We start from the raw sequence: 12,748 nt of genomic DNA on the forward strand, positions 1-12,748 counted from the left end.
AAATTTGTATAAAATGTTTACAGATCTTTTAATGAATAAACACAAAAAAATCCATGGATCTCCTGGAGAATTTGAAATAAAATTGCTTAAGCTGTAAAGATATTTTACTTCACTTAAATCTATAGCTAACACATTTATCTAATGGTAGGTAAAAGATAATCGATCCTAGACTAACCAAGCTTAATTACCGTGGCCAACATTTCCAGGCTCTTGGCAAAGTCGGGGTCTAGATTTGCACACCGGGCACGGTATATAGTCCGATCTGCCTTATTTGGTTTTTCCCTGCTTAGTCAAAGGGAACTGGAAGCCAGGGACCAGAGACTGGGCACCAGCAGTAGCAGGAGTGGTCGGAGGCAATGAGAAACTATTCTATTGCCGGAAGTTCTAAAGGCAAAATGATCGGATTTTATACACGCCCTGAAGGCGAAATCACAGTCTTTTTAAAAGATGGGATTAGCGGGCAGTTATTTCGCCCTGGGGTCGAGATCAGGTTCGTTTTGTTACGCAGTCTAAAGCTTCGCAATTTTAACTGGAGACTAGCGCCCACTTCCAGAATCTGTGAAAGAACTGCACTTAGTGCAAAGATCCTCGGGGCGCCGAGAACGAAGAATGGTGGGGGTACAGCAAGGAAGTGCAAAGGGAGAGAAGTTTAACGGAAGAAGGTGGAAGGTTAGGAGAGTAAAGCCGAGGTGGGAAACCAGTAACTTTCTCCCCGCCAAATCCTGCAGCCAGTTCCCTCCAAAAGTTTTTAAAGGATTCCCCACCCAGATATCAGCGTCCTGGAGGAAACCAAAAGTCCCAACTCCTCTCCACTCTGCTGCCAGTAGGAGGCAAAACGGTAGAGCACACGGGGACCGGAAGTTGAGATGTACCGCTGACTCGGGGAAACCACGACGTAACGTCAAGTCCGACCAAAACAAAATGGCCGGGCAATTCCTAGCGAGCGCGCCCTCAGAATTAACTTAGCAGGCGCCAAAGCTGATGCGCAGACGACGTCATTACGTTAGCGTCGGGCGCAGGAGTATTTAAGAGAACCTGAGCCGGCGCAGACTCGGAAAGCTCCGGCGAACCTAAGAATGGCGGGTACGGGTTTGGTGGCCGGAGAGGTTGTGGTGGATGCGCTGCCGTATTTTGACCAAGGTTATGAAGCGCCTGGTGTGCGGGAAGCGGTAAGTTCGGGGTGTCTGTGTAACTGACTCAGCGCTCGCTGGCCTTTAGTGCTGGAAGAATCGCTTAACAATTTGCTGCCCCTACCCTGGCCCCTGTTCTCGTTCTTAGGCTGCGGCATTGGTGGAGGAGGAAACACGCAGATACCGACCTACCAAGAACTACCTGAGCTACCTGACAGCTCCGGATTATTCCGCTTTTGAAGTAAGTGTGATGTTTTGAGCCGAGCGTATGAACCAGGATCCTGTGAATCCTTATTTTGGATCGAGAGCCTTCGCCACGTAGAAGTGAATTTTAAATTCCAGCTTTAACTGTTACTTGCTTAGCTACTACTAACCCTGTTGTATAGGTATTGTCAGTCAGTTGAAAATAGCTACACCTATAAGCCTTCCCCGGGGTTCTTATTCTGAGATCCACGGAAGGACTTCCTGGGGCTCCGCGAACTGACCTAACAATGCAAAAATTAGTGTTACGTTTTTCCGAGATAGGTTTATTGCGTACATTCGCAAAGGGATCCTCTTCTCTCTAATTAAGGTCTACTGTAAAACAAGTGATCTAGGGTTTTTAAAAAGCCTAATTACCTAAGCCTCTGAGAACCACTGGAGGGCGGCCTTTGTATCAAGTCTTAAATATTTACTGGGTGGACGTGAATGACTGTAGCGATAAATCATATCTAAGTGAACCATATCAAACCATTTAGATATTTAGCCTAGAAGTGCACCCAAAATACTATTTAGGGTCTAATTAGCTGAATGAAATGTAAAATATCATTTCTAAGTTAATGGATTTCTGTTAGGCATAACAGAACATTTAGTACATACATGTTCCATTTTTTCCCACATTACAGTTAGCCGTTTATTTATGAAAGAATTCTGTTATTAAAACGCAGGATTTCCTATTGAAGTAACATGAAAAAAAATAGTGGTTAAGTTTTAAGTAGGAGAGAGATGTTCCTATGGCATGCTGTTTTCCCATGCTTTTTGTAAATGATGTTTCCCAAATATAGATGTTATCACATTAAGAACTAAGGACAGTAATGGGTACTTATTAGCTTGATTTCTGAAAGTTTTAGATAACTGCATTCAGTCACAAACTTTTAAATACTTGAGCCAGTTTTCTTTTTACCTCTTTTAGATACAACCTATGTTTCCTATCTTTATAATTAGTATACTGATTAGTTAATGCTTTTTAATAGTAGAAGCTAATAGTGTACTGGGTTCACTGTCTCAGTCCTAAAAACAGCTCTGTGAACTCTATAACTGTATGTTTATTATCCCAGTTTTTTAGATGGGAAAACTGCAGCTTAGGCTAACTAATTTACCCAAGACCTTAAGCACTCCTCAAACTGCCTTTGAACTGCTCTTTCATTAATTCATTTAACAACTATTTCTGAAAATCGATTCTATTCGAGTTATTGGGGAACAGGAGTTTAAATTCTAGAGTGTGGAGACAGATAAATCAGAAAATATCAGATTATTGATAAAGCTATACAGAGAATTAAAGTAATGATGTGATATAGAGTGACTGGGTGACTGCTTTAGATAGGATGGCTGAGGAAGGCCTGTCTAAGCTGAGAATGAGAATGCCCTATGAGCAGGGATCTTTTTTGTCTTCTTCAGCACTGTATTTTCATCACTTAAAACAGTGTTTGGCACACAATAGGAACCCAGGTATTTATCACTGAATGTATGAAGAGCGCCTAAGGCAGTTTAATGAATGCTTAATGTGTGCCATTCATGCCTGGAGTTCTTTTTATGACTTAGCCCTGTGAGCATTGGTTCATTCTTTGAAGAGAGTTGAGTTAAAATTCCAGATCTGTCACTTACTAGCCATGTGATGTTACGTGGCTGAAGATTGCTTGTACTATATTTTTGTAGTTTCTGTCTTACCTAATTGTTAGTTTTTACTCTGTCACTGTGCATAGCCTTCTAGCTAGAATGCCTTAGTTTCTGCAGGAAACTAAGTAACCACATTTTCTTAGAGTTGTGTGAAACTCAGCAATAGTCCAAAAAAAGGCTTTCTCCAATGAAGACATGCTTAATGCACAATTTTTAAGCAAGGAATGTGACCTCTGGAAGGCCTTTTTTGCCTACTCTTTAGTCTAAATGGAATAGGATGTTGACCAAAACACTGGACTTAAAGAGGTAGAGCTATACCACATTTTTTTTTAAATAGTAAAATTGTTAGAGCAAACAACAGAACCAGGTCCTTTTGTCCCTTCCCCTGTTACTCCTTTGCAAAGAGTTAAGTGAAAAGAGCAGCCAGGATCAAAAAGAAAGTATAGGTTTAGGCTCATAGTGCTAAAGCAAATTATTTTATGTCCCAAGTCCTCTTCTCTCTTCCCATGCCCCCAGTGAATACTTAGATCCATAGTTCTCAACACTGGCTTGACTTTACAATCAACTGGTGAGTTAAAAACAAAAGTTATAATCATGTCCTGTAGTGGGGGAGGGGAGTGATAATGTGAATTGTATTGGAATTGTTTTCGAAACTCCCATTTGATTCTAAATGTGTGCTGGACTGAGAACCACTGATTTAGGATTAATCCTTTTCTCTGAGGGCCCCTTTACATATGAAGCGTGTGTGTGCCTGTGCACTTCTCCAGATTCTAGAGAGCACTGACTGCAGAGAAGACCTGGGGGGTAGGGAAATGATCCGTTAATAATGGATAGTAATACAGTTTGTTGATATGATTTTGGAAATAATTCTTTCTTCAATTTACACATCAGACCGACATAATGAGAAATGAATTTGAAAGATTGGCTGCTCGACAACCAATTGAATTGCTCAGTATGAAACGGTAAGTCCTACTTCTGGGTTCAGCTGGCCTCAAATCATTGTTTACTTTAATTTTAATTTATTAGTAAAACTGCTGTAGCCATGTTAAAATAAACGTGGAAAAGAAAAAATTCTTGTCTGTTTTTATGTATTTATGTTTTTTCATGTAATAGTTATAATAGTGGTTCATATAACCTTGTATTAATGTTCAGAAATATTCTTTGCACCATTATTTAAAAATGCAAAATATTTTAAAATCCAATAACAGGGGAATGGTAAATTGTAACTAAGTTCATGTTTAAGAATTCCCGAGGAAAGGTTCCTGATTAGACATATAGTGCTTCACTCTTACACAGGCAACATTAGTAAACTCAGAGTACCTGCATAGTTTGACTTTGGTTCTACTGTCTCCCTTCCCATACCACTTTATTACAAAACTGTTTCAGGAAAAAACCAAAACACCCTTTTGTTACTTTCACTAAATTGGAGAATTGGGTTGCTTAACATCTGAGGTCCCCTTCAGCTCTAAGAAAACTATGAAATTATGAGAACCAGTAACTAATCTGGCAGAGCAGAGAGGGCCACATGAACAGTAGGGTTATCCTCTCAGCATATGTACAGATTAAAAGAGGGATTTGAGTCTATAGAACCGAAGGACCAGATTTTTTCTTTTCTTGTGCTGCATTTCCATCTGGCTTGAATGATAAAGGCAAACTCCTAGGACTCCTCAGTTCTCCTGTTTCCAGGTGCTTCTGCGCTAAAGATGTTCATGATAGTAACTCCTTCATAACAGTATATTTTGAACCCATAAGTAGGTCATGATCCTTTAAGCAGTAGATTGTGAAGTAAGTTTAGTAAGACACCACAGCACTTTTTTAAGGAAGTAGGATAGAAAATATCAGAATGCATTGCATGTAAAGGTAAGTTTTGTTTTGTGAAACTTCTGTTCAGCTGTGTGTATTTGTGTACTGGATCACAGTGTAACATATTTCTTACTGTGGGTTATGATCAGAAGTTCCCAAAATGCTACATTCATGATGCATGTGTAAAGCTTGTTTTTTGTGTTTTTTTTGTTTTTAAACAAAATGGTTTATCACTTCTTAATCCCAGTTGCATATCCCTCAATTTTTCATAGGAATGATTTGGAGTTTTTACAATATCTAGTAAAAATAACAAAACGGAAATTAGAAGTTAGTTTGTAGTAACTCAGTAATGAGCTGAGATTTATGAAGAGTGTATGTTGCTGGCTGTGTTGGCAGTGTTGAAGGACTGGGTATTATGAAGACAGAGAAAAGACTGAGTTCAAAATGTAAAAATTATTATATCCCTTTGCCATTTTTTCTCTAGAGGGGTGTAGGTACGTGGATGGGAGGGTGGATGGATGTAGGTGCATATTTTTTTCTATCCTACTTTTTTCCCTTAATGTATTACAAACATCTTAATGTTTTTAACTATTCTTTAATAACATTTAATAGCTAATATAACAGTACGTTATATGAATGCACAGTGTAGCTTATTGAATTGTTCATTGAAGTGAGCAATTTTTTGTTACTGTGTATAATGATGCTAAATCTTATTTGTACATTGATTGTTTCTTAGGATAAATAGATTTCTTATTATTGCAAGGTCTGCATTTTATCTTCAGTCTTCTGTAGTTTTTACAGTGTGCATAGACCCATGAGGCATTCTGTTGGGAGGAGAAAGAAAGGTTTGGAGGAATATGTGGTTTTATTTCATTGTTGTTTAATTTCAGATATGAACTTCCAGCCCCTTCCTCGGGTCAGAAAAATGACATTACTGCGTGGCAAGAATGCGTAAACAATTCCATGGCCCAGTTAGAGCATCAAGCGGTTCGAATTGAGAATCTGGAACTAATGTCACAGCATGGATGCAATGCCTGGAAAGTGTATAATGAGTAAGAAGCCTTTTTTGTTTCTTTTTTTTTTTTAAACACATGCCACCTTTAGTCTTGTTTTTTTAATATGGGAAGTAGAGTAGGAGAAGTGGGATAAAAATAGTATAGCTGGACTTTCACTTGGGATCATGTCCTAGAACTACAACCCATATGAAATGCTTTGAGACCCATCTCAAAGTTTAAGGGGATGTAAACCTAACACATTTGTTGTGTAGTATTGCAATAATGAGTTCTGAGGTCTGATTTACAAATCACAGCTTGGTAGAATGTAATCCTTAATGTGGGGGGTTGCTTATACAGTTAACTCTCATTATTGCATGTTGTGCTTTATAAAGTGGCCTTGAATACTGAATTAACAAATACTGAACCATTTCTCCTGGGAGAAATACGTACATATGTGTATATACACATCTCAGATAGATTCTAATCTTAAATCCTTTAAAACAGCTCATCCTGGCAGATTCTGTATTTTCTTTATTTTATAAAAGAGAAGATAAAGTTCAGAAGTGTTAAGTAACTTGCCAGAGTTGGAAATCAAACTCTATCCTTTGGTCATCCCTGCATGAGACCTGAAACAAGAAAGTGGAGTATCTCCTTGTTCCAATGCAGCTGGAAATGTGCGTGTCCAGCAACTAAAATTTTTGCTGCTCTGAGCATGTCCATGAATGATCACAAAACACTGCAGGTATTGATTTTGGGGTTACACATAAATTTGAGTGAGTAGGCAAATTCACATATACAGAATCTGCAAGTAATGAGAATTGACTGTAAGTAGAGAATTAACACCAGAAACAAAAGTGCCACTAGCTCCTGTTTCTGTTCCATATAACTAGCTTTAGCTTTAGGTTTTGTTATCTATTTAGGGTTCAGTTTCCAACTTGTAAAACTCAGTGGTTAGATGATCTCCATGGCTCCTTTGAGCCCTAAAATCCCGAGTTTCTATTAACAGTTTAAGGAGAAAAGACCATTGAACTTCACAACTGTGCATAAAACTATTTGTTAGAGTATGATTCCTGAAACAGTAAAGCAAAAATCACGAAATGATAAATACCTTTTCTAAAGTTTTCAGAATCATGTTTAAATTTCTATTGGCCACATAAGGATCTTTGGGCAAAATCCAGAATTTAAGAAACTACAGAACAAACAATTCAGTTTCTATTGTGAATATGTTGCAAGGAGAATAAAGGGAAAATGGGGTTGGGGTGATTAAGGAATTTAAGAGAGCAAATCAATCCCAAAAATGTGTATTTCACAAAGTGGAAAAATGTGATCTTTGTCCTCAGGAAGCTTTATCTGGTTGAGGAGGCAAGATATTCTAGGCCAGATAACTAGTAGTTCATTTGTGGCAGTATGGGGGCAAGTGCTGCATTGTGTGTTGTGGTCCATAAGCTACAGAGATCCACAGAAAAGGACATTAAGGATTAGGACCATTATAAAAGGGTGCGATTAGAGGGTGGGGGTGGGGGTTATTGAAGTATAGTTGATTTGTGTGTTAGTGTGAGGTATACAGCATAGTGATATAGTATTTTTGCAGATTATACTGTAGGTTATTACAAGATAACGGGTATAATTCCCTGTGCTATGCAGTATATCCTTGTTGCTTACCTATTTTATATATAGTAATTTGTATCTGTTAATCCCATACCCCTAATTTGTCCCTCCTCCGCTTCTCTCTCACCTTTGCTAACCACAAGTTTGTTTTCTATATCTGTGAGTCTGTTTCTGTTTTGCATGAATTTTCATTTGTATTATTTTTTAGATTCCGCATATAAGTGACATCGTACAATATTTGTCTCTGTCCAATTTGTTTATGTCACCAAGCATAATATTCTCTAGGGCCATCCACACCGCTGCATATGGCAGTATTTCTTTTTTATGACTAATAGTCCATTGTATATATGCACCATTATCTTAATACAGTCATCTGTTGATGGACATTTGGGTTGCTTCCATGTTTTGACTATTGTAAATAGTGCTGCTGTGACCATTGGGGTGCGTGTATCTTTTCGAATTAGAGTTTTCATTTTTTCCGGATATATACCCAGGAGTGGAATTGCTGTATCATGTGGTAGTTCTATTTTTAGTTTTTTTTTTAGGACCCTCCATACTATTTTCCATAGTAGCTGCACCAATTTACATTCCCACCAACAGTGTACAGGGGTTCCAGAAAAGGGTGAGATTTGGATGTTTAAAGGAGAGCAAGAACATTCCAGGAATGGAGGAGAACATAGGTGAGGGGATGGGGGGTGGGGAGGAGGCATTAAATTGAAGAGAGCATTGCTTTCGTCTTGCCTAGAAACCTTTAATAATTTTCCCTTACCTACAAGGTAAGGTCCAGGCTATTTAACATGATATTCAAAGCAAAAGGCTATACCTCAGTTGTAGACTTTCACTCCAGCCAAACTAGTCCTCTCCTTGGTGATTATCATAAACTCTGCCTCGGAGCCTTTACTCAGGCCTTATCTCCTCCTGGAATACCTTTAACTATTCTACCCAAATTCAACTTATTTAAGGCCCAACTTTAATCTGCTTCCTTTTCTTCCCTGATTAAAATTCTGCCTCTGGTACTCTCTCTTCTGAGAAACTGTACAAATTATTATGCACATCACTTGTTTTACATTTAATTACATAACACTTTATAGTGTTGGTCATTCTCCTGCACATATTTTGTCTCCTCCAAACCCAATGGATGCTTCTCCAGAGGAGCTGTACTATATTTTCTTTCTTCGTGATAGGATTTGAGGGTGTCAAATATGCTAGGCAGAAAGCTTTTAGCTCTAAGTAGGTCTTGGTGCAGAACTGCTTTAAAAAAATAGTATTTCATTAATAAGGAGAGAATTCTGTACTTGAAACTGAAGGGAAACCTTCAAGGTCAGCCCCTAACTTTACAAATAAACAGATTTAGCCCTAGTGATGTCAGGTGACTCATCAAAGGAAACATAGCTATCTAGGGCAGAGCTGGGAGTCTTCTGACTCCCATGATGCAGTGTGATCAGTTTCAGCATTCAGAGTACGTGAGGAGAGACCTGTGTACTTAAGAGGGAGGCTGGAAGAAGGGAGAAGACCACAAACTGGGCTTTCAGGAAGAGGTGATTCAAAAGAAAGCTCCCTGTTAATGGTCAGAGGTCAGGAATAGAGTACTAAGCTTTATTGTCCTCAGCATGGAATGAGTGTCAAAGTCAGGGAAGTTGGGATGAGCTAAAGGAAAGCTGGAGAGACACCACTTTTTGAAGACCAAATCTCTAGAGAATTGGAGTTAGTTATAGGAAATCAGTCAGTGGAGATAGAATAACTCAGAAGGGCAGCAGGAAATTTGAGTCACAAAAGCCGGGAAACAATACTGGATCTAGAGCAAGAGCATAGTAGGGCCAATGTGGTTGAAATGGACTCTACTGCCTTAAGAGGAAATTGATATGGTATGTAAATTATATCTCAGTAAAGCTGTTATTTAGGAAAAGATAGGTTTTGAACTTTACCCTTGAATCACTTCTCTAATGATAATAATCACATGGAACTCTGTATGGCTCAACTTCTCCCCTCTGCTCATTAGAGCTGACTTGGACTGGAATCTGAATCTATAGCCTTCCACAACAGTTTTTTTCTTCTCTCTAGCTAGCAGTAGACAGGAGGGGAGAGTGACAAGATAAATGTAGGTAAAGAAATAAAGAGATAAAAGGGAGTGTAAATGAGTGCACTCATCAGATACTTCCCATCTTGTCTATGAAAAGACAATAACAGTTTACGAAGTGATATAAGTACACAAAATCAGAATATCGGTAAATGGCTTGGGCTCAAGAGTTTAAAAGACCTGAAGTAGAATTCACCTCTGACACTTAACCATGTTACCTTGACCAAGTTACTTAATCTTTCTGAGTATAGTGTCCTAACGTGAAATAGGGATAATCATACCTACCGCAAAGAATTCTTATGAGAATTAAATTAGTTTTATAGAGTGTCTAACATGGTTTTGGCACAGAAAGCTCAATTAATATTAACTATTTTTAGCAGAAAAACTTGACCTTGTATCAACTAGATAGTACACTTTTAGTTGGTACTATGTGATTTTAATGTACATTAATCTGATATTCTTTTTCTTTTTTAGAAATCTAGTTCATATGATTGAACATGCACAGAAAGAGCTCCAGAAGTTAAGGTAAATTGTTTTTCTTCTTATTTTAGAATAAAGTTGAGGTGAATCTTAATAAATAGAATGAGAAGTAAAAGGAACCATTGGACTATAGTCATATGAGAGTAAATAATCGATGATCCACTCTGTCAAGTGTCTAGTGTTGGGTTTGCCCTACCTGAGTGGAGGAGAAATAGACCTGAGGTCTGAAAATATCTCTACCGGGTCATTTGCAGTTTGCAAGTCTGCAGACATTGAAAAGGTACTTTTAGAAGGGGAAAAAGTTGTAGAATAACATGTATAATCTGATTTATGTTAAAAACAAAAACAAACAAACAAAACACCCTAATCTATACATGCACATACATATACAGGAAAGAATCTGGAAAGACACTCACCAAAAACTGAACAAAAGTTATCAGGGAGAAGGAGAAGCACATGGGAGGAGGGACTTTGGATTTTTAATCTGTTTGTGTGCATGCTTGTGTGTGTGTATTTAATTCTTCACCATGAGCATGTTTTATGAAATCTGTAATTGAAAAATAATGAGAAGAAAGTTAAAAAAAAAAAAAAAGTAAGTTATTTCCTGGAATTAGTCTATGACTATATATGTGTATATATATACACATATATATCTGTACTTCTCAAAGGACTAAAGATGTATTATATTAGTTATAGATTTTTCTGCTGATTTTAGTCTTATTTTAGAATGTAGGTGGGTTGTATAAATGTTTTTACAGGAAACATATTCAAGACTTAAACTGGCAGCGAAAGAACATGCAACTCACAGCTGGATCTAAATTAAGAGAAATGGAGTCAACGTGAGTATCTACAATCCCATCACCTTTTAAATTGCTTAGCACATTTTAAGATCAGGATTCAACAATATAATTCAAACAGTATTCAAATAGGGTGCCACAGGTGTCAAAGAAATGCTGGTTTCTGAATCCCACTCTCCACTGCCTCTTCCTCTTTCTGAAGTATGGGCTCGGAAGGAAATGAGAGTTATAAACAAAAACTGAACCACTGCTAATTTATTCTGATCTTAGAGCACCCTGTTTTCTGTCCAGTACTTCTGCTCTGAATAGGATTTTACCTATATTCTCCTTTTAAAAGGAAAAAAGTCTATTTTTTAATTCTTGCAGGAGGGAGATTCCATACTTTCTTGATAATTTGTATGTGTCTCAGGGGTTTTTTCCCTTTGTTTATATATTTTGTATTTTTATTGTTGTTCTTCATGTATTCAAATAAGTTTGTACAAATCTCTGAATATAGTCATGATTTCTTTATCATTTCTTTTCTTTTTTGACTTGCTCTTTCCCTAACCTCCATCACCCACATCACTGTCCTTGTTCCACCTTCCCCTCATCCTCTAAGTACCCCATGTTATCAGTCTATTATGCATCTTTCCACACTGTTCTTCAAACTAATATAATCTTCTATGTGTACATGTGTGTTTCTTTTCATTTGTCCTAAGATTTTTTTCTGGGGGAAGGGGAAGATTCCTTGAATCTATGAAATTTTTTTTTTTTTTTTTAAAGTTTAATTTTATTTATTTATTTATTTATTTATTTATGGCTGTGTTGGGTCTTCGTTTCTGTGCGAGGGCTTTCTCCAGTTGTGGCAAGTGGGGGCCACTCTTCATCGCGGTGCACAGGCCTCTCACTATCGCGGCCTCTCTTGTTGCGGAGCACAGGCTCCAGACGCGCAGGCTCAGTAATTGTGGCTCATGGGCCTAGTTGCTCCGCGGCATGTGGGATCTTCCCAGACCAGGCCTCGAACCCGTGTGCCCTGCATTGGCAGGCAGACTCTCAACCACTGCGCCACCAGGGAAGCCCCGAATCTATGGAATTTTATCTTAGCAGTTGTAGAAATTCTTCATCATTTTTCTTTATTGCCTCTGCCTTATATTCTCTCCTTTTCTGTTAATCCAATTAAATACCAACTTCAATCACTCTTTCATATCTCTTCAGCTCTTTCTAACTTGTTCTTTTTTAAATTAAACTTTTTATTTTGAGATAATTGTAGGTTCACATGCAATTTTAAGAAGTAATACAGAGAGGTCCTATACACCCTTTACTCACTTTCCCGCCTAATTACACCTCAGTTTTTGAAAATGTAAAGCTAAAAGTGAAGGTTAGTGTTATGACCCTGGCTGAAAATATATATACTATAAAAATCTTATAAGGGAAAGTTCACATTAAGTAATTTCCCCCCCTTTTTTCTTTTCTAGTTGGGTATCCCTGGTCAGTAAGAATTATGAGATTGAAAGGACTATTGTACAATTAGAAAATGAACTCTTTCAAATGAAGCAGCAACATGGAGAGGCAAACAAAGAAAACATACGGCAAGACTTCTGAAAAAGACTAATCTGGTGGGTAGAAAGGAAAGCATGTTGGGCTTTCACAGAAGATCAAACATCTGAACTGTGAAGAACAACAGCATCTTACAGAAATCATCAGTGGTTAAATGTTTAGAAAGCATAGAATGTGGACTGTTATATTCTGTTTGTACATTTCAGCAAAATAAAAAATTTCAACATAGTGGTGGCTTGTTTTGTTTTGTGTTTTTGCCATTAAAAGAACTTTAGACTTTCAAAATAAGTATGACTTTATAATAATGTTATATTTGTAGAATTAATTTTGAGTCACCAGGACCATATTTTGTACCCAAGAGATCTTTATTGAAAGTTTTCAACATGTACAAGAAGTTGGAAACTTTTGATTTATAAGTATTTCAAATAAAGAGGTAGTTGGACTTAC

At 37.7% G+C, this 12,748-nt stretch overlaps 1 protein-coding gene across 1 annotated transcript; it reads left to right on the forward strand.

The window, feature by feature from the left end:
• The first annotated feature begins 903 nt into the window (after positions 1–903).
• On the forward strand, positions 904–12,520 carry BCAS2 (BCAS2 pre-mRNA processing factor). The gene is made up of 7 exons (XM_061186144.1): positions 904–1,169; positions 1,279–1,371; positions 3,897–3,967; positions 5,699–5,860; positions 9,963–10,013; positions 10,727–10,807; positions 12,220–12,520. The coding sequence occupies exons 1-7, from the start codon at positions 1,077–1,079 to the stop codon at positions 12,344–12,346; spliced, it is 678 nt and encodes a 225-aa protein (XP_061042127.1). The 5' UTR covers positions 904–1,076; the 3' UTR covers positions 12,347–12,520.
• Positions 12,521–12,748: the final 228 nt, after the last annotated feature.

Source organism: Eubalaena glacialis, chromosome 3 (genome assembly GCF_028564815.1).
Source record: "Eubalaena glacialis isolate mEubGla1 chromosome 3, mEubGla1.1.hap2.+ XY, whole genome shotgun sequence".
Lineage (NCBI taxonomy): Eukaryota > Metazoa > Chordata > Mammalia > Artiodactyla > Balaenidae > Eubalaena > Eubalaena glacialis.